Source organism: Fringilla coelebs, assembly GCF_963513975.1.
Source record: "Fringilla coelebs genome assembly, chromosome: 2".
NCBI lineage: Eukaryota > Metazoa > Chordata > Aves > Passeriformes > Fringillidae > Fringilla > Fringilla coelebs.
Window position 1 is genome coordinate 32,057,303 of NC_140029.1, and position 24,345 is coordinate 32,081,647.

The following is a 24,345-nucleotide window of genomic DNA, read 5'->3' on the forward strand; positions in this document are numbered from 1 at the left end:
CCAGCCACCTCCAGCTCATCCCCTGTGGCCAAGAGGGTCGCACTTTAGGGAAAAACAAAGGCAGTGTGTGGGGACTGAGGGGAAAAGAAAGGGTGAAAACCATCTCTGCAGAAAGCAAGGTCAGAGAAGAAGGAGCAGAGGTGGTGTTATGGGCACTGAAGCAGGATTCCCCTGTAAGTCTTGGAGGGCTCCACGATGGAGCAGACGTTCACTGTGGAGGACCCTTTGGTGGAGCCATTCCTGAAGCAGACTGCAGCCGGTGAAGAGGAGCCTGTGCGGGAACAGGTTCTCCTGACAAGGACTGTGGTCCATGGAGGACCCACAGTGGAGCAGGTTTATCCTGCAGGACTGCAGCAAGGACCCACCCTGGGTCGGGGCACGGTGTGAGGAGGAAGGAGTGGCAAGGAGGAAACATTATGGACTGACTGCAGCCTCCCATTTCCCAGCCCCTGTGCTGCTGGGTAGGGTAGAGGAGCTGGGAATGTAGAGGTAAAGTTGAATCTGGGGAAAATCAGTGATAGAGTGTTTTGTTTCCCACCATCCAACTCCATTTTAATTTGCACTAAATTGAGTTTTCCCCAGATTGAGCCCATTTTGCCTGTAATGGTAATTGGTCTTCCAGTGTCCTTTTTCTTCCTGTGTTTCCCTCTTGATCCATGATGAGCTTTCTCAGCTTATTTTCTCCCACTGGGCTGCTGAGGAGGGGAGGTGCAATAGCAGCTGTGTGGGCATCTGGCAGCCAGCCAAGGCCTACCCACCACTCTACCTGGTTTTAAATATGAAACTGAGCTCTACTCACTTCTTAAAACTGCCTTGTTAGAATCAGTGTTTAGTGGCAGTTTTGGGATTGCAGGTCCCAGATGGTTGGAGCTGTCTCTCTGCGGCCCTGCAGAAGGTGTTTGTGGAGCCTCCTGATTCCTCAGGACTTTCCTGCTGGCTGACTCCTGTTAAGCTGCTCCTTAGTTAATTTCTTGCCATATTTTAGATCCAGTGTTGAAATGTCAATCTCTTCCCTAGACTATTAAAAACATTTATCATTAGGGTTCTTAGAGGCCTGTAAGAAACAAATATTTCTTCTTCATCAGATAGTTAGTAATTTGTCAGAACTTTATGGACTTTATTGCAGTGCCAAACCATGTTGCTTCAGGAGGTCTCAGCACCTGCACTGTAACCAAATTACCTCACTGTTTCTTTCTATCTGTCCTGCGTTCAGTCTCTCTCTACCACAGCTAGGCACATGTGACACACTTTCATCCACTCTTCCTACCTCCTTCCAAAAATATATTAATGTATTTTATTGCTTAATACTAGAGTTGTATTTCTGTGAAATTTTTCCCTCCTCCTTTCCTCCAGTGTAGTGCAGAATAAGAGTTCAGACCCCACTGTATATTGAACATGAATTTTACAGCTGAAATGATTGTAAGGGATCTGAAATGAGCTGAAATTTTACCTACATATTTTTATCTTATAACTTTTTAGTCTTCACCTTTTAGGGTGAGCAGGCCCCATTTTCCTCTCTCTCCCTTTTCCAGGTTTTTAATGATTCTTGCCATGCTGTTGTTCTGCTTTGCCTTTCTGATTAAGAGAAGGACTTGGAGTGTTCCAGATAAGTCTGCACTGTTGTTTCATGGAGCAGTTTTAGTGTTTTTTGTGTCATTAACATGTTCCATGTAACATTGTCAGTTGTTGTGTCAGCAAGGCGGCCCTGCAGTGAGCACACTGTTTCACCGAGCTGTACCTGTGTCCTAAGTTCATAAATTGGTTTGGATTGGAAAGGACCATAAGGACCATGTAGTTCCAACCCCTCTTCCACCAAACCAGTTTGCTGAAAGCCTCATCCAGCCTGGCCTTGGACACTTGCAGGGGTGGGGCATATACAGCTTCTCTGGGCAACATGTGTTTCAACACCATCATAGTGAAGAATTTCTTCCCAATATTTAATCCAAAACTATCCTTTCAGGTTCCCTTTCTGGGTGCATATGGTTCATTTGGAAGCATGTAGGGCAGTGGTTTGCCTGCTTTTCACCCGTATTCGTGGGTTCTATTTGCCTGTGTTGCACATCACTTATCAAATTGAGAAATTGCTGTAGTTGATGTTGGTCACCCTGAGGTTCTCTGCAGTCCTTTTGTTTCTCTTGCCTATACAATTTTTTGCCATCCTGAGATCTTACTGTATCACTGCTTCATCTTTCCATCAGCATCATTAACAGCAGGTTTTCCGCCAGAGCCCTGAGGAATACTGTTAATAAACTTCTGCAGTGGTGAAGGTGACTATTTAGTCCTAGTTTTCCTGTCTTCTTGGTTTTTTTTAATTCAATGTAGTGTTTGGCTTCATATGCTATTACTTTTTTTTCTTCTTTGGTGAAAGGTTGAATAAGGTTTCCTGTATTCAGTGCTCCACTGTCGTACTCAAGCCTTTCAGGAGGTTTGGAATATATAATTCCAATATCTATTAAAAGTGTTTAATTCCAGATTAGTAATATCCAATTTCAGCCATTTCAGTTTAAAGTGTAAAGAAATACTGTACTTCGTGTTTTTTAACCAAACTTCTGGGAACTGATGCACAAATGCATCTGGAAATCCGTGTGCCACACCTGCAGCATTTGAAACATAGAAAGGCATTGTTCACTCATCTCCAGTTTCAGAAGCAATGTGTCTTTTCAGTGAGAGAATCCATGGTGTTGGTAGCAAATTATCTACATCACCCCAAGACTTCAGAAGGGTTTCATTATCTCATGCTTTTATTGTTTTAACAGTTTTCTTTTTTTAACAGAGTTTCTTACTTTGTTGGAGGTTGTAAACCAGCAGGTTTATAAACCAGGTGACCCTTGTTTTTAAGAACTGCTGTAGGTAGACATCAATCTGGTTGTGAATCACCAGAACTGATAAGTGGAACTGTTAAGTGTCAGAACTAGTCAAGAGCTTCACTCAGTGCTAAATTTGCTCTGAAATTACAACTTTAGAAAAAAGGTTAATGCTTTGTTACTTATGAATAATTCTTCCCACAATCAAGCTTTTAAAACTCTAATTTATGTTTTTAACATAAATCATCTGCACTTTAGAAGTTAATTCTTCTGAGTGAACATTCCAATCTGAGAGTGGGTTGAAAGAATTGAATTTTTTCGTATCATGTGTAATGAAAATGCCCAATTTTTCCCCCAATTAGACTTCAGGTAATCAGCATGAGCAAGGCTCAGTTTAAGGTGAGACACAGACATTTACTGATTTAAATTGAGGCAAAATTAGTGATGGGGAGTACTAATAAAATTTTTGAATCTTAAGTGATGCCCAAGGCTGTTTCTAGAGTAATTTCATTATTTCTGGATTAAAAAAAAAAATCCACTTTAAAATATATTAAATAATTTTTTAAGTTGAGTATTATTTCCTTCAGTTGTCTGGGAATTGAATGGGGGTAAGTCAGGTATGTTGTTTTCAAGAAAGTGGGTGCATAATGTTCTAATAATGGATAGTGAGCTTTGCTTCACTTTTGCTTCAGGAATAAATCAGGTCACAGAGTTGGTTTCTGAAAAATCTGTATTTCATTTAGTGTTGAAGGTGGATCTTGTGTGGTCAGTGAGACAGAGAAATACAGGTGAAAAATGGACGTGACCTAGCGTGAGGGAGTTGATTGATCCTGAGAGAATTTCATTCTAGTCATATTTCAAACAAAAAAGGTTCCAGAATGGAGTTTCTAAACATTTCTTTTCTTTTTGAAAAATGCAAAGCTGTCACTGAAATTCTTTCAGTTCTTCATTTGTAAGACCCTTGTCTTGACTCTTAAAACTAATTTTGTAAGTAGTGGATGTGATATGAATTTGGAAAGGCATTGACGATCAAATCTGGAAAGCAATTCTGACAAATATTTTAAAACTTGAAGGAGCTGAGCTGCTAAATATCTTAACAGAGACTGTAATAAAACCCCCTAGTGTGGGTTTACTGCAGAGTTTTAATAATATAGAATTATAGCATGGCCTGCATTAAACTAAGGGGTAAATGTCATTAATTATCTGCTTGGTTAATATGCATGTTTGGAATAAATATCTTAATCATAAAATAGATAAAATTAGCACAGGGGAATCAATGTAAAGTGGAATAGGTTGTCCTAGTACATATATTACCTGGCCTTTTTTGGTTGACTTTCTCACGAACCTTCTTTTAATGAGATTTTTAAATGCAATTTCACTATGAATAATAGGTATGGTAGTGTAGGTAGTCCATAAAGTCCAGAGACTAAAATAATATGATGTCATGTTACCCTTTATCTTGATCATGATGAATCTTTACTAACACATTTTTTTCTGTCTACTGCAAATAAATCAAGAAACACATGTCATATGTGTGTGTAAATATTGCTGACCGTCCTTCAAATGGTTGAAATTGCTTTTTGCTGTACTACTGTTTTAATAAAGAACTCTTTTTGAGTACTGAGCACATTCCTTCTGAAGTCTTCACAATTTTTTTCCCCATTTCAGCTGTCATTTAGATGTTGATATGTAAAGCAAAATGGCAAAAATCAACACCCAGCACTCCTACCCTGGTGTACACAGCCTGTCTGTCAGAACTGCTGATGAAGATATCGAACGGATTGAAAATGGCTATATCAGGTAAAGTTTTCCTTTCCTCACAGTCAAGAGGATAGATTGCAGCATAGTTTGTGGGACTCCTGTAGCTCTGGGATGGAAGGTAGAAGTATGGGAATGTTGTGTCGTGGTATAGTTGGTCCAGTGCACTTTACAGACTTGACAACATCTATCCAAAGTATAGAAGAGACAGACAGAGGGAGGTTGTCATGGTTTGCAGTTTGGAACCAGGAGCTGTATTGCCTCAGGAAAAAAGCCCATTTTCACATCAGTGGGAATTGCACTGACTCATTAAAGAGAAACCTGTTTCTCAAGTCATCACACAGATAGCACACGGGGTCTGTGCTTTATGTAGGATTTGGTCAAGAAAAAGATCCTTTGAGCACCATGCAGTGAGAAGCCTTGGGAACGTTTGTTTTTCTTAAAGCAGCCTCTGCAAATTGCCTATTTCTGTGATAGGGAAAATCTGTAGTGTATAAAGAGTATCAGCATTTTTGTGCTGGATTTTCAGTGTCCCACTGTACAGAGGAAATGTAATAGTTTCTTTACATTCACCTTTCGCTAGTTTTGATAGTTTTAAAGTGGCTGTTTGAAACATGCCAGTGAGCTTGCACTTACCTATTGCACAGTAGCAGTCATTCCTCTAGACTGGGCAAAGCCTGCTGGGCCTGTGGAAAGATGCCTGATGATCCACAGCATCTCTAAAGGCTGGAAAAAGTTCTCTGCTTTTGGCTTGTTATGGCCAACCACCTCCTCTATTTATGTGGATCTTGTCAGGCTGTCTCTTGCTGTTCAAATGCACACCCAGACTAGAGCACTCAGAATCCTGATAGGTTGATGGGATTCCCTGCATTATAGTGATTTTTGGATTGCATGTCCCTAGCACCTGCAGTGAATACTCTGCTTGAATTGGTCCTTTTTTTCTTCTTGCTTTGCTTACATGATACCTGCTGTCATAGATGTACCTACAGTAGTGAAAATGGATCTGATTTGTTCTGCACAGTAAGGCTTGCTTGCTGTTGTTGCACTACCCCATGGTCTCCTTAGGGAGATTTAAGAGCCCTGTCCCTTTCTCTCCATTAGCAGTGATGTGTTAGAAAAAGTGAAAACACAGATTGAAATGAGCCTCTTCCTTTTTTTTGATGTCCTATTTTTAGTGGATGTCAGTGATTGGCAGCTCACAGAATGGAATTACTAGCTGGGATGTGAGAGTGGGGTTATAAAGGTTTAAATGTAGAATTAAATCCCTGTGGTCAGCTGCAATTTCAGAGGCAATGGCTTTGACAGATAGAGGGACTGAAATATGAATTGTCCTTTATCATCATGGTGATGGTCTTGAAGAGGCATTTTTTAAAGGAAAGTTTGATATTATCAGCATTAATTGCAGGACTTCATAGATGGGTAAGAAGATACAGTCTTGCTCTGTAAAAGAGATCTCATATTTAAGATTTTTTGATTTTTGAAATGAGTGCTGCTAAGTATATACAATATCTTTATAATACCATTAATTTTTTTAGTTCAGATTTGCTTTAGAATATGTCTGAACCAAAAGATAGAAACCATCCAGGATTTTAGGTTTTCTCTTTTTACATCAAAATACACAACTACAGATATTGGGAAAAAAGCACATTTGCTAGAGTAGCAGCATTTCTTTGCCTTTGCTTTCCTCCAGTTCCTGTTTGGTATAGTTCAACAGAGCAATAAAACACATTACTTAGTTCTTAATAAAGTCAGTGGGTGTTAAATTTATGCTTAATGCTAAGGATGTGCTTAAGCACTTTTCTGCTGTGAAATGAGGTGTCACCAAGAAAAGCATTCACTGCAGCAGTTTACAGAAAGTTTCCACTGATCTTTAAAATGCTGTGCTCGTTTATGCTGCAGTGATTCATGTACCCAGATTCTTACTCTGTTGTGTGTTATAAAGTCGGTTCATTTTGTTAAAACAAAAATAAAAAAACCCCCAAAAATAACAAATAATCTCCATTTTTAAAACCCAGCCTCTGTGTAGAAACAGCTCAAATAGGAGAGGCAGCACATCAGCTTATCGACACAGGTTGGCTGTCTAAAGTTGAAAGCAGGATTCAGCTGTGCCCTGTTGACATGTGGATTTCAGTGTCTTTATGTGAGCAGGTGCCTATATTCCTGCTGTCCTGAGCAGAGATGTAGTCAGTACTGATGGTCAGCAGCACCCAGGGAACTGCTCAGCTTACCCTCAAATTCAGAAACTCTTCAGGCTCCTTTGGCTCTCTTGATTATGAGAGGTATTTAGTTGCCTGAAATAGGCATCTAATGCTATTTGAGATACTTCAGGGTATTTGAAGCATTTAGCTGGCACTAGTGGATGTGAGGAGAGAGTTGTGTGCTCTGGAGAAGTCCAGTAAAGTATTCTGAGGTGTTACAAATTGTACCAGACTCTTATCTTGAAGCAGATGAATCAAGCCCTGAGATGGCCATTGGCTATAATGGGAACTTAGATATTTCTTAAGCACTGCCATTCCAATATTAGAGTTTATTGCTAAGATCACACAAAATGTATATTACTCGGTAAACGAAAATAAAATACTTAAAACCAGCCATGATAGTGCAGTCTAAAACACTAACTAGTCCAGTATCCTTTCTCCAGCAGGTCTGTAGGCAATTTCTCCAGGAAATACTAAAAAAGGTGGACAAACTCTACTATTCTCTCAGCATTCAGCTCAAGAGAGTTCTTGGGCTGAGTGTGGGCTATGTGAATCTGGTAATCTGTGATGAATGCCTGTTCCATGAGTTTGTTCATTGTCCCTTAGAAGGATGTTAACTTTGGCAACCACAATATTCTCAGCACTGGCAACATAAACTAGGTTGTAAAAGTTTTTCATTACTAAATAGTGTTTTGTTAATGGAGGAGAAGTAGAAAACAGTTAACAAGCTGAGAATCCTGGGACTGTCAGGATCTATTTCAGCGTTGTTCTTTGGGTAGAAATAATAAAGTTTTAAGTCTTTGTTTGTTAGTTTCTCAGCTGTGAGTGGACATAAAATTGAGCTGCTGATTATCCTTTTGTGGGCATTCATAATGCTGCTGCCAGCTCTATGAAGATACTGCAAGTATCATTTTTGTCAGTGTTTTTCTGGCAATAGAAATTAACAGACCCATGTGAGAATTCTTGTTTGCATTACAAAGGGGGAAGAAAGTGATTTTTAATGGACGTATAAAAGTCCTGTAAAAGTGAATACTAAAGACTGAAAAACATAGAGAAAACCAAGGAGTACTATATAAAAATCTGGAGTGAACCCTCATAAAGTCCATCTTCCAGTGAAGGCAATTTCAAAACTCTGTTTCTGAAAGATGAGGCTAAAATTTAATCTTTTTTCCCTCAAATGCTTATTTTTTAAGTGCTAATAAGTTGTCTTTAGTTTCTGAGCTTGCTGGAATGTATGGCAGAGCCTCCACTGACTTCATATTGGATGGCTCCAGAAGAATAGGGGCACAGGTTAGCAATATGGTTATCAAATATATGCTGTATTACTAGGGAGAGGACAACGTGTTGGACTGTTTCCTGAAGCAGTGGTGGAGAGAACCAGATGGGGGAAAGTCTGGTGAAGGCTGTGTGGTATTCCCTAAAAAAAAAAATAAATTTGTTTTTGCAGAACCCATTCACTGCGCGAGGATACATCTTCAGAACTGCAGGGAGTCATTTCTGTGGAGGGAGGACATGTACCTGAATCCCAGGCGAGCTCCTTCACTGGCACGGGAGCAATGGCAAGGTAACATAATAACTAATAGAATATAGAATTTCCAGTATTAAGTTAATTTGGTGGAAGAGACTGGTCACAATTTAGAGGTAAAGAAGAGCCATTGCTTTCCAAAGAAAATGGATGGAGTCCAGCTGAAGAATGTCTGTAAGAAGTAACAGAAGTTGCATTTGACCTTGATTCATCACTTACTTATTGCTAATAAAAGTCTTAGAATCTGAGAGAGGCTGAATAAGCCCAAAGAATTTTTTCAAATATAAAAGAATAAATTATTTTTACATAATTGTATCAGAAAATACATTGAATGCTGGGGAAATGCATTTATTTAAAATAAATGTGTGTTTGGTTCTGATAGCTGATGCAGTGTTTGTTTCCTATCAAATAAAACATAATGATTGTCTCCTTTTGGTAGATGGCTTTGGAAAGGGAGGAGACAGGGGGTCTTTGTGTTTTGTATGCAAGAATGTCTCTCAGTTTTTAGAATCCAGTTATGTTTATAATGGATTTGGAGCCCTTCAGCCAAATTCAAGCCGACCATTAGTTGTTTGTATTACTGGGACTTAAATATAAGCCTGAAGTGGAGCTTCAAAACTTTATTGTGTCTGCTTTGGTCTGAGACTGCAGAGCTCTGCCTTCAGATACCATTGTTCCACACAACAATTCCATTGTTCCACAGACCACAGTCACTTTAAGCACTGTGTATTTCAAAGAGCAAAGAAAAAAATTATTGTAAAACTAGGGTCATGTAAAGAGTACTGTTCACGTTTCATCATTTTGGATAATGGAGAATAAACTCGGATTTTCCTGCTTGGTTTTCAGCTAATGACACCCCCAGATGTAGATGACAGAGTCTGCAAGAATTTGAGTTTAGATGAGAAAAGATTATAGGTGTGTGTTTTGTGTAAACATAATGCACATGGATATATAAATTCATACTGAGAGCTTCCTTTTTAATCTTTGTTTATCCTTTTTCAGGATAGATTGAATTATATGTGTGGATAGCTACAGTTATGTATGCCCTGAATATATAGGGAAGTTTGTGATGTAATGTAAACATGAATGCCTAGCAATTTAAATATTAGGGTAACACAACAAGACTCTTGAATGGAAATTCTCAAGGATCTAAGACAACTGCATCTGATGGACTTCACTGACTATCTCACTTTGAGATGCAAAGTCCCCCATGCAGCAAGAATATTCTGTTACTCCTGCAGTGGGGATACAGTAGAATAAGAACTGATGTGTGAGGTATTTTCCTGATCCACTGCAGAAGGTGATCTACGAAATTGTGGCAAGTGACTGGGTTCATACAGTAACTGGGTTCATACTGTAACTCCATCAAGTTTAATTTAATCACAGGTGGAGATGTGGAGAAAAATCCTGGCTGGTGTTTGTGGGTATGTTTTTGGCCACCTGATGTTTCTGTCTGGTTCAGTCCGTTCTGTGTGTGTGTTCCACGCAGGCTGTCGCGGTTTGTCTTATCCGTAAGGTCATGGGCCACAAGGCACTCGCACCGTGAGGTCCAAAGGCCTGATTCATTCCTGGAGCGGATCCGGGGCCCAGAGCTCGTGGAGGTGTCCACCAGGCAGAGCAACATCCGCTCCTTCCTGGGTGCCCGTGAGCGGCCCGGGGGAGCAAACAGGTAAGGAGACATGTTTGTACTTGAAGATGACTGAGGTTATCATGTTTCCTTGGTAATTAGGATGTAAGTTGTATTTTAAGAAGAGAGTAAGGAGCTTAGCGTGGGAGATGAACAGAGTATCTAATGCTGCCCAGGAATCTTCACGTAACTAAAGTATTGCACTTTCAACAGATTTTCTTCCTGAAACACGCTGTGACCAAGATGTTGAAGTAAAGGATTTTGATCATGCTGCTTCAGGCAGAGTGATTTCTCAGAACTGGAATTTTATCATATGCAACTTGATGTTGCTAAACTGCTCTCTACTGAGGAGAATGCAATTTCTATTTCAAGAATCTTAAGATGTTTCTACTTTTGGCTTTTCAGGATCTTTATGTGCATTATCTACAAGTGTTGGGAAACTCTAAAGAAGCAGTTGTGCAAAATGTGTAATTGCTTTGTTATATCTACTCAGAAGTCCATGTGATAACGTTACAGAAAACTTCTGATGCAGAAATGACAAAATCATTTGGATGCTGACTTAACTTATTACCGCATATGTGGTCTTTGGTATGGAAGGCAGGTTCAGTCTTACTTTTTTCCCAGTAAAACGAAAGAGAAACCTTTATGTGTTTACAGTTCTTTGACTTGATAACTTATTATTACTCTATAAATGTATGCTACAGTGTTTTAAATTTAACTCTAGCTAAAATGGGAAAATGAAATCCCAAGACAAAAGCTGTCTTTCTGTTTGGCATTAGGCTTTGAAGCAGAGACTCCTATATTTTTTTTCATAATTAAAGACTGGTAGGTAAGCAAGTAATTAGTTTCAAAAATCTCTGCAAGTAATTCAGATTAAAGCAAAAACCTTTGAATATCTGTGCATTACACAGGTTACTTTGATTTATTGTAGTCCAGCACAGCCTTATTATCTTCACTTGATCTGCTTCTTAGAAATTCATCTCAAGAGCACATTTTATTGAATTAGCCAGACTGTTACCTGATTTCTCAGGTGTCTGGATCAGTAGCAACTGCAGATGGGAAATAATTAGGGAGAGCAACATTGATCTCCCTACAAGAGGCCAACAAACCTCTGCCTAAGGCTATTTGAAATTAGTTTGAGGGCACCCATCCTTGCCTTCTCAGTTTTATGCTGGTGGACACTAACTCTCAGTTGTTGGATCATGAAGGCTTAATTCTGTAGCAATGAGTAGGTATGCTCATTACTTATCCACAAGCCTTGACACTGCATCTGTGAAGAGGACTTGAAAGGATTGAAGAAAGTTTAAAATAGTAGCCCAGTGAGTACAGGGCTAAAAATAGTGAGATGCATCTTGCCATGCACTAATACGCCTAAGAACAGGCTTCAGACATCAGATGTGGTCACAAATGTGTATGCCAGGCACATGACAGAAAGGAACTGGTGCCTTGAAGCAGTTATGCAAAGGGGCTTATCGCAACAGTCAAAATTGACCTTGCTAATCTTATCAGTGCCTATGTGAGAAGCTCGTGAGTCCGTCTGTTGTGTCGGCAAACACGTGCGTGAAACACCAGCAGCCTTTACTGACACTCTTTAATGTGTTTTATTTAACTTGTTTGCAGTCACTGGCCCTTGGCCAGGTTCAATGTCAACTTCAGCAACAACACTAATGAAGAGTAAGTACTGTTAACTTCCAAAGACCTTTCTACTACCAGCACCTTCTCTTTTTCCCTGTCCAGCCTAGTAACATATGTAGTATAAACTCCTTAGTTCTAAGCCTTTCCTAAGAGTATAGTTTTATTATATAGAAAGGTCTAGTTTTCTTTGTATGAAAAGCATCCTTTGTGCTCCCTCTGAACTCCTTTTTGTCTGAAGTTACCCCTTCCTCTCAAGGAGTGAATTTGACTAAGCATTTAGTCCTTACCTTCTGTAGTTCAGCTGGCTGATTTTACTGCATTACCAATTGATGCATTCATTTTTCAGTTTTTAAATGAGATTCATGTGTAAATTTTCTAATAGCAGTTTTCCTCTTTTAACACACTGGTCCCTTTTTGCAAATCAAGTGCCCCAAAAATTTCAGGTTGTCAAATGAGAAGTGGACACTGATGAGGGCACCAAAACCCATTTATATGTCCATCTTTTAAAAGTGTGTGTTTCAGTTCAGCAGGTGCTGTTGTCTTAGAGAGAGTGATGGGAACCATAATAAGGCTGGTATTGCCACAGAGTGTCTGACAGAAGCTGTCCTTTTGAGTTTATTTCATCTGGTTGACAAGCTATTTCACAGTGTTACACCAAAGAGAAATTTATTAAACAATGTGAAGAACTCCAGTAATTTTAAATCATCCAACATCAGTATTTGTTGCTTGTCTTAGACCACAGCAATCTGAAGACATATCTGCTCTTTAGTATCCAGCAGCAGATCTGTTCTCATGCATAATAATAGTAGGTTTTTTTACTGCTTTCCAGATGAAGACAAAAAATTTAAAAGTAATCAGTACATCTTTTGATTATGTCAGAAATACTTCTAGAAAACTCTTGGGTTTTTTTTTTTTCTCCAAATAATTCTATCATAGGCAAGTTTAAACTGTACATTTTAAATGATGGTGCAAAACCTTTGTGCACATAGCTGAACAAGAGATCTTCCTGCTCCTAAAGCAACTTTTTGGTTTGGTTTGCCTAACTTTTATTCAAAAGAAAAATCTGTGTGCAGTGAACAGTGACAGAAATATGCAGGCTTTTATTCAGACTGATATAAAAGAAGTGCTATAAGCTTGGAGCTGAGCCTGCTAGATGGAGCCCAAAGGACTGGTTAGGACAGAAATACTTCTGCCTTACTCTGTTTCTGACAGTGACTCAGGTACCTTGGGCAAAGCTTTCATCCTTTCACTGTTTCATTATTTTTAAATGAAGACAAGATCTGTCTGTCTACCTGCCCGGCAGTCTGAAACATACTTGATTTGCAAAGTACTTGACAGATGAGAAATGCAAATATTTGAGTCATTCAAAGACTGTGACAATGTTTTTATAAGGGCTGATGAAGTAAATTTCTAAGTCTAAAACTGCACACAGTTAGGAACAGCATGGATTCTGCTGTGTTGAGGTCAAAGAGGACAGACACAAACTGTTTTATTAGTTACTGGATTTCAGTTTACTCACTGTTACTGGTAAAGAAAAATAAATGTGGACTTTTTGCTATGTTAAAGACCTAAGTGTGCCATGTCTTGGGGAACTGTACATGGTGCTTTCAAGTCTTTAATTATGGCCAACCTTTTCCTCTGAGTAATTTCCAATCAGACTGTAAGTAGATGTGAATATGATAAATTGGGAGTTACCACAACAGAAAAATAAATAGAGGCAACATGAATGGAAGAAACTTACCTACTAAAGGTACCTGTAGTTGACAGATGAGTTTGTAGAAGATCTTGGGCCAGGGAAAAATAAGTGTTGGCATTAGATGCTCTGTGAAATAAAGTTTTTTTCACTTTTTAAAAAATAAAACACAAACATAGGAGGGAGTTGGAATTGTCAAAATACTCCCTCCAGAGTTCACCACCACTGAGACTTTTTGGCTGATTCTCAATCTCAGCCTACTTTTCCCTGCATAACAAGATCCACAAATGTACAGGCAGCCCTACCCTTTGAAAATTCTGCTTACTGGTAGTTCTTCTTTCTGGTAAGAGTGCCAGGCATTTGAAGTATTGAGGGTCTACATAAATGCTAAGAACAGCAACTGAACATTTCCCTTTAGATGAGACACCATGCATGGCAATCTGAAGTGAAATCCTGACATGTTTTTTAAACAGGAAGGAGTTTTGGGAGAAGGTTGGAAAAGAGGTAAAGTTCTGGACAGTCAGTCCAGAGAAATAAATTCTTGAGAAACAGTTGCCACTGCTGTGTAGGAATCAGCTTTGGTAAATGAAAAACTCTTTCTTTGATTTGAGATGCAAGTAGAAATAGAAGATCAGTCAAGCCAAAGGTTCTTTTCTCCTGCAGTTCTGCTCCCTTGTACTGTGTAATTTTGAAGGTGTCAGTGCTGTTGGTCAGCTTGGTAGTATTTCCCTGGATGTGGCAGGGTGTGGGATCTCGTCGTCTTTTAGCAAACGAGTCTTCACTTTTCCAAAGTGCACTGTGGTGGTGCATCACTGTGGAAATGTCTAAGTGTAAGGAGTGGGACAGGTGCTTATTGCAAATTGGTGAAAGCTGCTACAATATTAAAATTGGTGGCTGTCGTCTCCTTTGGAGCACTTCTTTCTCCCTGTATCAAGCACTTCCCTAGATGTGACTGCCATTCACAGCACGGACCTTTCTGACTGAGCAATATGAGTAGTGTGCATGCAGAGCACAAGTCCTGTAAGCAGCAGTGTTACATACTCTGTCCTTGCTTTGGGGTGTTGTTGCCTTTAAACTCATTTGTCCTTTCTTGACACCAGTCAAAGGGAGACTCAGACACAGCCTTGGCAGTTCAGAGGAGAAGACAGAGCTCCCATGGGAGCAGGAATCCATGGCTTTCATTTAAATCAGACATTATGTGGGGGGAGTTTTTTAATCCACATATACTGTAGTGTGAGGAACAGTGTTAGGCTTTTCTGTCTACGGGGGACATTTTCTGCTTCAAGGACTAGAAGTGTTCAAATAAAAAAGCGGGAAATCTCAGATGATGGATTTTCTGCTTGTGCAAGTGAGCATCATTCTTCACAACACATTACATGATTCTTGACCAAGGCATGTAGCAAATCTGGCTTTGAGTATTGTCATTATCTCAAGAAAGATGTTAACTTCCTGTAGGCTTAAAAAGTATTTGTGGGCTTGTCTGCCTAAGTTAACATATTTTGAGACTCTTATGTTCAGACAAACCTAAGAATGGGACAATTCACATCCAGAGGCAATTAATTAATTAAATTTTTTTCTGGTTTTAAGGAACCATGAGAGGAGATTCATCCTGATTTTTTTTATAATTACTATGAAAGCTTCAGACAGTCACGTTGAGGCTTTAGCTATGCAAAGAATGCTGACTGTTAAGCCATTTCACATTCTGTCATCATTGGATAGGTTTCTTTTTAAGTGCCTGGGTTCTTAAGAGTCAATCAAACTGAAAGCATTTACTTAAAATCAGCCTGGTACACTGATGTCTGAAAAGTTCAAGAAGGTGTGGGTGACTAATGCAGAGAATCAGCCAGCTGGTTACATGATGTGACGGTGTGGTGATGTCAAGGTGAGAGGTCTCAGCCTGAGAACCCTTTTTTCCAGTTGGATCCCTGTCCTGTTCTGTCTGGAGTTTAGAATAGTTTCCCAAATCACCACTGTCTCCCTTAACTGCTCAGTATTGGTAATACTGCTAAGCCTTGCATTATGTTGTACAGCAAAAAGGAAGAAAAGAAAGAGGTTAAAGAGGAGAAAAAAGAGGAAAAGAAAGAGGAGAAAAAAGAGGAAAAGAAAGAGGAGAAAAAAGATGACAAAAAAGATGATAAAAAAAAGGAAGAGTAAGTATAAAGAATGAATGTGTGATTGTAACATGTCTCCTACACTACAAAACATGGTATAGCATTTCATGGTAATGTTTACAATTGTTCTGTAGACTGCAGATTCTTAGCCTGTCAAATCGTTAATACATTTTCCCCTTTGGGAAGGTTTCAACTGCTCAGCAAAGTTGTTGCATCTTGAAGATCTGTGTTTAGATCTTTTAGAAACAGCTGTCTACATCAGTAAAAGGGAACTGAGCTACCTCTAGTTACTTTGAGCTGAAGATCACTTTTCCATTATGACAACACTTTAGGACAGCAGCCTGCTTTGCAGAGCTGCAGACTTTTCATTGTTCAGAACTTCCATAATGATTCAGAGCAAATGAACCAAAAGTTTGGTTCATCTTACCATGTAGAAAATTAAAGGTTTGCTAATACGTTTACCTATTTCACTGACTAGTTATTTAATTACTTAATACAGTGCAGTTCATTGCTAGCAATCACTAAAATTTGCCTCTGTTGGTTAGGGGATGGTGTATTTCTGCAACAAAATTCCATAATTTGAATGCTTTTGACAGAAATGCATCCTGTTCTTGCTTTGTTTCCCTAAAGCTGGCCCAAATATACTGCAATTTACTTTAACCAGTGATAAAAAGTAACAATGATGGCAGATAAAAAAGAATGCATTTGAGTACATTTCACAGTTAAGGAGTATGTTACAGTAATATATTGTAAGTTTATATGTATGTACATGGTGGAACCTGCTATATAAACATGAGGGCATTCCAAATGGAATCTGATTGATCCTACGATCTTTATTAATCAAAGCTTTTAATTTTTTTTTTCCAATTACAAAGCCTTTATTCCAAACACTCTCTTTTGTCTTATGCAGTGAAAGCGTGAGCTTTGCAGTAGCCAAGAGTGTTTTAAAACATTTTCCCAAAGAAAATTAATGTTTTAATGTCTACAAGGTAGTATAATCTGATGTGTAACTACCATATTTCATGGTCGCCAGTTTTGAGGTGGTGATCAGTTTTCTAGAAGAAATGGTTTAAAACCAGTAGTGAAGGTAGTAAATACGTTTCAGATTAAAGTTGCTTCCTTTATTCACATTGCCTTGGTATTCAGCTGACAGCAATGGCAATGCCAGAAATACACACAGATTTAAAATAGATTATCATTATATTTTAATATATTTGCATTCTTGGAGATTAGGAAAAGTCCCACAAAAACATATTCAAGTATTGCCTTGCCACATATTCTGCACACTATTATATCGTCCACAGATCACAGTTTTACTGTTGAAATAATTTAGCAGCTGTGGACCTCAAATCCACTGGTGTATATTTCCCCTGATTACAAGCCTAATTGCTCTCTATTCTATATCAATCTTTCTCATGCTGGAGGTGAGCACTTGTGAGCATACCCTGTGCTATTAGCCATGCTGTTCTTCAAATCTTTACATTCCAGGCCTGTATGCTTCCTTTATCATCACTTCCTTGTTGTGAGGCCTAAGGAGCCAGGACTGTAAATGTTTGAATTTTGCCTTTGACAAAAACATCACACACACTGTATGTGCATATGGACACCGAGTTTCTTACTTGTACAGACATGTATATGGATACATACATGTTTTACTTGTTCAAATGCATGCTTATACAGTCATTTCCATAATGAAATGAAATTTCCAAATTCCATAGAATTTGCTAAAAATCAATAATTAGCCTGCAAAGGAAAGCTCTTTCTCTTGCCATGAAATATAACTTTCTAATCTGAGCAATAAAAAAAACTTTTAACAATTAAGGTTTTTTTTTCAGTGTGGGGCTTAACACAGAAGGCTGTGGGTTTCAGCCTGGGAGATATGAATGTCTGTGTTTTTCTTTCCACTCTTACTTACTTTTTCCAAAGCTGTGTCAAACAAAGAAGTATAGCTTGTCAGATGGGATGCCTGGTATCTCATCTGCACTGCCTGCATGGATACTTTCTCTTCTCGGGCAGCTCTGAGTTCATGGTGAAATGAGCAGCCTCAAGAAGATGGAAATCCAGCAGGTTGCTTGGTTACATTTCCAATGTAAATCTGCATGTTTTACTTTCCAGGCCGAAAAAGGAGGTCTTTGTGATAGATCCTTCAAGCAATCTGTACTACAACTGGCTGACTGTAATTGCGGCACCGGTGTTCTATAACTGGTGTATGCTAGTGTGCAGGTATGGATTTAAGTTAATAACAATTTTACATTTCAATCATTATGTTTCCTATGAAAATCACCCTCTTATCTCCCTGCAGTATCTTTTGAGTGACTTACCTAGAAGGTTTACAGTTCATACCCCCTTAGGGATGTATGATATGCCTACTGCTGGGAATAGATTGCCAGTGTTTCTTCTTTTTTTTCCTTTTTGTCTAAAAGCAGGTGGATGTAACTTGCAGTGAGTGTCCTCATGAGCTCTGGTGTGGCCTTTGTGTGCCACCTGCCGGCTGAGCTGTGTCCTGGCCACTGCATCCCAGGGCACTGCCAGGGATGAGGGCTTCCCACCACCCAGGAGAGAACAGAAAGGAGGGATGTGGGCCGTGGTGGGGCCTTTTAAATTCATATAATGCATCTTTTGGATGCTCGAAGGGCAGGAAGATATAACTCAAGTATTTATTTTCCATGGTAGAATGTAGAAATCAGTTTCAAAGTGATGGAGAGCTGTAGGTATGGTTTCCTTACACTGTGTAAGATGGCAGGGAGAGATGAGGATGGCTTGCCACTGAGAAACGAACCTTTTATTTGGGAATTATCTTCATGGAGATATGTATCCCGTGAAATCTTATGCACTTTTAATTGTAGGGATATGTGTTATCCTCCATAACTGGGGCATTTATGTGTTTGAGTTTTATTCCTGTCCAGAATACCTTTGAATTCTGAAAGATCCTGGTGTCTGTTTGGACATAGCTCTAGTGTGCAGAGGTCTGGACATAGAGATATGCTGTAGTATTTTGGGAACAGAAATGTGCACTTACATGCTACTAGGACATGTAATGCAAGTACTCTGCTTCTGCAGTTGGTCTAATTTATTTTTTTTTAATGTTTGTTTCTTTAGAGCCTGCTTTGATGAGCTACAAATGGACCATATTAAAATGTGGCTGTTCTTGGATTATCTCTCTGATATTATCTATGTCATTGACATGTTTGTCAGGTTCAGAACAGGTGAGCTTTTCTGGGATTTGTTTTCTAATATTTCTGCATGTATTTAAAGGCTGGAAACAAAAGTTCCCCTTTGGGGTATGACCGCTATAATGTCCTGTCAGAGTGCAACAGTGGAGGCTTTTGGAAGATGAAGTGTCTGATTGGATTTTTCCAACACTTCACTTGTCTCTAAATTCAGTTCTGTCAGTAATAGGAATGCCAAATGCCGAGTGCATAGCCACTATAACAGGCTGTGTGGGGAAGGGACAATAGGGCACTTGGGGCAGGAAACCAACTGTACCCCACAAGTGCAGTTTTCTTAACAAGCTGTGCAGCATCCTGGTCAGAAGTGGTTGTTGAGTTGTCAAGTGCAAGACCTGGTGCCTGTCTAACCCTTCAGTCTGTGGTCCTATGCCTGGAACCGGCAGTGTGGCCCCTCTGCCACCATCTGCCACCATCTGTCCTTCCTGCAGGCTCTACAAGGTCCTGGCAGGGTTTCCCACTGCCTGGTGATAGGATAGGGCTAACCCAGGAACCTCTGCTTAGGTCCTGCCTTGCTGGAGGAAGTGTGAACCCAGAGGATCTGTGCCACACTGTGTGTGAAGTGGTTCTCTTCAGCTTCTTGTCCCTGTTTCTGTAATCCTCCAGCAGGCTGAGATTCCAGCCCTAAAGTGTTACTTGTTTTAAACTGAGCAAGGTCATAATGTAGGCCTAAGCAATGATGTACAGTGATCCATGTCACCAAGTTTCTGAATAGCCCTTGATGCACTTTGGTGCTTGCGCTTTGGTCCATGCCACAGAGCACAGGACAGCTCAGAGGGGGGACAGCTAGAAGGACAGCAGAGGCTGGGTGCTGTTCATGGTGGGGAGGGGACTGGAAGAACTTACATGTTAATAGAAACTGTCATGGTAGCTGGTCTTGGGCCAGAAAACATCTCCTTTCTCATTCTCTTCCCTGGTACAGACACAGCTTCAAAATGTCCCTTGAAAGGCTCCAAAACAACACTGATCATTTAAAAATGAGAGTAATTTTAGAACTTTAATTTCAACATCTTATCCATTTTTATCTATTTATTTATTTAAAGTTGTGCTGACAGCTTGATGTTAATTATGGCCTGTGAGAAGTTGTAAACATAATTACAAGATGGGCTAAAAATGCTGTCATGTGGGAAGCACACAACCCATGGCAAGCCAAATTCTTAAACTTAGCAAGTACCTTGTTCAGCAGGAAAGTCGGTTTCAGGTACCAGACAAAGTCACAAGAGTGCTGTATTTGAAGCAGGATGGGGAGGGGTGTTCATCTTCTTTATGTAGTTAAAATGTCAACTGTGCCAACTAAATTTACCTTCTGCAGTTACATCTCTTAATGTAATGGGCAAGAAAAGAGCAGAAATTAGGCATGTCCAGGCAAAGCACGTTATAAATTTCCATGGGCTGTCCTGATAATGCTTATATGACTGTTAAAGCCTGACTGGAATTTGAATTTTCAGGCCTGGCTTGCAACTGCAGAATTGCTGGAGCTGTCTCCCAAGTGCTTCAGTGCAGGTGTCTGCTGAAGTTCCAGGCACTCCAAGAAGGAAGTTGCTTCTTTTAGGTGGCATAGTCTTTGTCAGCTCTCTTAACAGTTCCTCCTGGCTCTGCCTTTGCCTGCTGCCTTTTCATGTGAATCCACAAGGTCCATCTGCCCTGGGGATAGAGGTCTTGGAAGCCTCTGGGGAAGAGCGAGACTTTCTGCTGTCTGCCTTGGAACTGAGATCTAGGTAGTCCCACGACTACTCTGATCATCAGCTTCTCCATGGTGCATTTCTGTCTAGCTGCAGGGCCAGCTGGACTGCATTTCACCTATTTGGTGACTGTGCACTGTGAAACAGAAAAAATTCATGTCTCAGCAGCTGGTTGTGTTTAGCATACCCTGTGTTCTAATGCTTTCAAAAGATTTTACTGTAAGACTTTAGTTCCATAAGGGAACAAAAAGCCGAGAGATTTTATCTCCTTTCAGGAGGAAGGTGTTTTCAAAGTTATTTTTCATGACTGTGTATCAGAAATTGATCAGTCTGCCCAGCTTTTCTGTTTAATTGTACAACTAAAGGGCATATTTGACCAGCTTTTTCAGCAGTGTTCTGGGAGGCGGCACATGCATGGCACAGGAACTACTTCCATTTGTACTCGTCATCAGTTTGCAGATCCAAAGCCAGATACACACAAATAGATGTGGCATTTACAGATGAACCACACATTCCAGAAATACCATGCTGTGTAGGGTACAAAGAAATTCAGCTTGGTGTTCCTCAGCAGAGGCTTCCCTGAGAAAGCTATAGGTGCTTTGTATATTGCTAATGGGTTAGTGAGATGTGATAATCCAAAATACACAAGGAATGTTTTGTTTTTTCCTCAGTGGACATTTTCTTCTGAGTGGTCCAATGGGCTGACAGTTAAATATCTCCAATTGCAGCAAGTGTTTGATATCTATCAATTATATAGGCTGTTCCTTGTGGAACATTTTTAATGCCCTCAGAGGCACAAATGAGCACTGTGACTGTGCTGTCTGCAGTAAATGTCTCTCACTGCAGTTTATATCAGTTTGTAAATTTTTTAAATCTAATACTTTTCAAAGTCTTTGGGATGAAGAAATATTGATGTGTGAAAGTCTCCTTAGTAGCTCTCTCACTAGAAACACTAAGTTCAAACCAAGGAAGATCACGTCAGTTTTAACATCGGACACAAGAGGAAAAACATGACTTAGGGAGGGGGGTAACTGCATTTCTTTATCTCAAGGATATCTATATTGTTTGGAAAAAGTTTCCAACAATCTATTATACCTACTTATTCTTGGTATTTATTTTAAAGTATTCCACTCCTATTTTATACACAATTGCTTAACACTTGCTTAATTTTAGTTACGACTCATGCCAATTATTCATGAAAAATTAGACACTTGAATATCCCTTTTTTTCGCATAGATACTTAAAAGAAAAAGATACAGCTGTTGCAGGAAAGAGTGGAAAGCCTCAGGGAGCACTGTGGTGATAATAGAGTCATTGTCCTTAGTCATTATATATCAGCTTTGAAACTTGATTGAAATATTAAATATGCAATTAAATGACCTCAATATCCATAGGCATAACAGTACAAATTTTAACATTCTTAGGCCTGAAATGTTAAGTTACTCACTACTGTTGATGGTAGTTTTACTCTAACATAAAATCTTCTTATTCTCTGAAGGCTTCCTTGAACAAGGCTTGCTAGTTCAGGATGAGAAGAAGTTACGAGAACATTATACGAAAACTGTGCAGTTCAAACTGGACGTGCTGTCTCTTGTGCCAACAGACCTGGCATATTTCAAGCTTGGTTTGAACTACCCCGAGCTCCGATTTAACCGCTTGCTGAGGATCGCTCGGCTCTTTGAGTTTTTTGACCGTACGGAGACCAGGACAAATTATCCAAACATGTTCCGTATCGGCAATCTGGTGTTATACATTCTTATCATCATCCACTGGAACGCCTGCATATACTTTGCGATATCCAAGGTGATCGGGTTCGGAACCGACACCTGGGTGTATCCCAACGTGTCCGTTCCGGAGTACGCGCGCCTGTCCAGGAAGTACATTTACAGTCTGTACTGGTCGACGCTCACGCTGACGACCATCGGGGAGACGCCGCCCCCGGTGAAGGACGAGGAGTATCTCTTCGTGGTCATCGACTTCCTGGTGGGCGTGCTCATCTTTGCCACCATTGTCGGTAACGTCGGCTCCATGATTTCCAACATGAATGCTTCCAGGGCAGAGTTCCAGGCCAAAGTGGATTCCATTAAACAGTACATGCAATTCCGAAAGGTGACTAAGGATTTGGAAGCCAGGGTTATTAAGTGGTTTGATTACCTCTGGACCAACAAGAAAACTGTAGATGAGAAGGAAGTTCTCAAAAATCTACCTGACAAGTTGAAGGCTGAAATTGCCATCAACGTCCATTTGGACACGCTGAGGAAAGTGCGTATATTCCAGGATTGTGAAGCTGGACTTCTCATTGAGCTGGTGCTGAAACTGAAACCTACGGTCTTCAGTCCTGGTGACTACATTTGCAAAAAAGGAGATATTGGAAGAGAAATGTACATTATTAAAGAGGGAAAATTGGCTGTGGTGGCAGATGATGGTATAACCCAATTTGTAGTCCTAAGCGATGGCAGCTACTTTGGTGAAATCAGCATCCTAAACATCAAAGGTAGCAAATCTGGCAATAGGAGGACAGCCAACATTAGGAGTATTGGTTATTCTGATTTGTTCTGCTTGTCTAAGGATGATTTAATGGAAGCCCTCACAGAATATCCAGAAGCCAAAAAGGCTCTGGAAGAGAAAGGACGTCAAATTCTGATGAAAGACAATTTAATAGATGAGGAGGCAGCAAAAGCAGGAGCTGACCCAAAAGACTTGGAAGAAAAAATAGGACGACTTGAAGTAGCTCTGGATACGCTGCAGACTAGGTTTGCAAGGCTCATGGCAGAATACACTGCATCTCAACAAAAGGTGAAACAGAGACTTGCCAGAGTAGAAACCCGAGTGAAAAAATATGGTAGTGGCAGCTTATCAATTGCAGAAGAGGCTGAAAAACCTGAGGAGAAAAAGCAGTAATGGAGTATTTATATTTCCTCATTTATTGGAGAAAGTTGAAGGACTGAAAGCCATAAATGTATGTAAATATGTGTGTGCATACATAGACATAATTATTTTTATATGAACTCAAGAGAATGGTTTTTAGCATTTTTAACTGAAGCAGTATTTTCTTGTAAATAGAGCACTGTCACCTTCTTCTTCGGGGGAGATTTGGTCCAGAACTTGGTACTTTTTTGTACTGAGAGTGGGCTTCTTACAAGTCATGCTCAGAATGGCTGTTGTGTTTGGTACCTGTAGGTCTTGACACATTGTCTCTTCCTGTGCATGGTGCGTTAAGAAGGCATTGTACTTGAAGTAGAAGAGATTAAATATTTCCTTTTTAAGAGCTTAAAAAATGTTTATAGGGTACCCTGCTCTAACTTGCTACTTTAGTAGCTGATTAAATGCATGGATGGATGTCTGGTTTTCTCAAAATTTTTGTTCTTTCAGAGTCTGTGCAAACAGTTGGACAACAGCTAAGCAGTGTCAGGTACCTGGCCATTGCAGTGCACCCTGCACATGTCTGAAACAGCTGTGCGCTCGATGCTTTAGTGTGATTCTCTCTAATGAGCTGGGCTCTGCTCAAAGGACCATGCTGACAGAGTAGCAGTGCTCATTCATGTCCCTTCTGGCAGGGTCTGTGACAGCCTTTGCTGCTCTGCAGCTGCTTCACCAGGGGAGAGAGCGGGGGATACTCCCTTCTGTTTTTTTTTTTAGCCCAGTTCTATCAGCACTGGCAAAATCCTCACTTGGAAAGGAGTCACCCTAAAGCTCACTGGTGGAAGGGTAATTACGGCTTCACCAAACCTGGGAGGAGAAAAGAGGGCCCTGGTGTGTGCAGCTTCCCTATGTAGGGTGCTGAGTGAAGTCCCTGGCAAGTGGGCAGTCCTGAGGGAGGCTACTGAGAAATCCCGTGGGCTGGCAGGGCAGGCTGTCACTGCCTGCCAGGCAGCTTGCTCCCACAGCAGGTTTTCTGCAAGGCAGGGATAACAAGCCTTGTGTTGCAAAGTCATTCTGGTCACTTAGGCCTATGTTTTCTTCCTTTTTATTTCTTCTGAGGATGTCTACTCCATCTCCCTTTGCTGTTTACTGCCATCTTTTCTCCAAAGTAGTTGTCACACTACCTTGTTTTTATTAGTTAGGGAGAATGCAAAAGATACTAG

At 40.1% G+C, this 24,345-nt stretch overlaps 1 protein-coding gene across 2 annotated transcripts; it reads left to right on the forward strand.

Annotated features, from left to right (window-relative positions):
• Nucleotides 1-4,503: 4,503 nt before the first annotated feature.
• CNGA3 (cyclic nucleotide gated channel subunit alpha 3) lies at nt 4,504-23,161 on the forward strand (the record flags this gene model as incomplete). Of its 2 annotated transcripts, XM_084225348.1 has the most annotated exons (8): nt 4,504-4,604; nt 8,208-8,324; nt 9,775-9,954; nt 11,533-11,586; nt 15,271-15,390; nt 17,467-17,574; nt 18,451-18,557; nt 21,759-23,161. In XM_084225348.1, the coding sequence occupies 8 exons, from the start codon at nt 4,504-4,506 to the stop codon at nt 23,159-23,161; spliced, it is 2,190 nt and encodes a 729-aa protein (XP_084081474.1). The 2 variants fall into 2 exon arrangements, with proteins under 2 accessions (XP_084081474.1, XP_084081475.1); XM_084225349.1 differs by lacking the exons at nt 11,533-11,586; nt 15,271-15,390.
• Nucleotides 23,162-24,345: the final 1,184 nt, after the last annotated feature.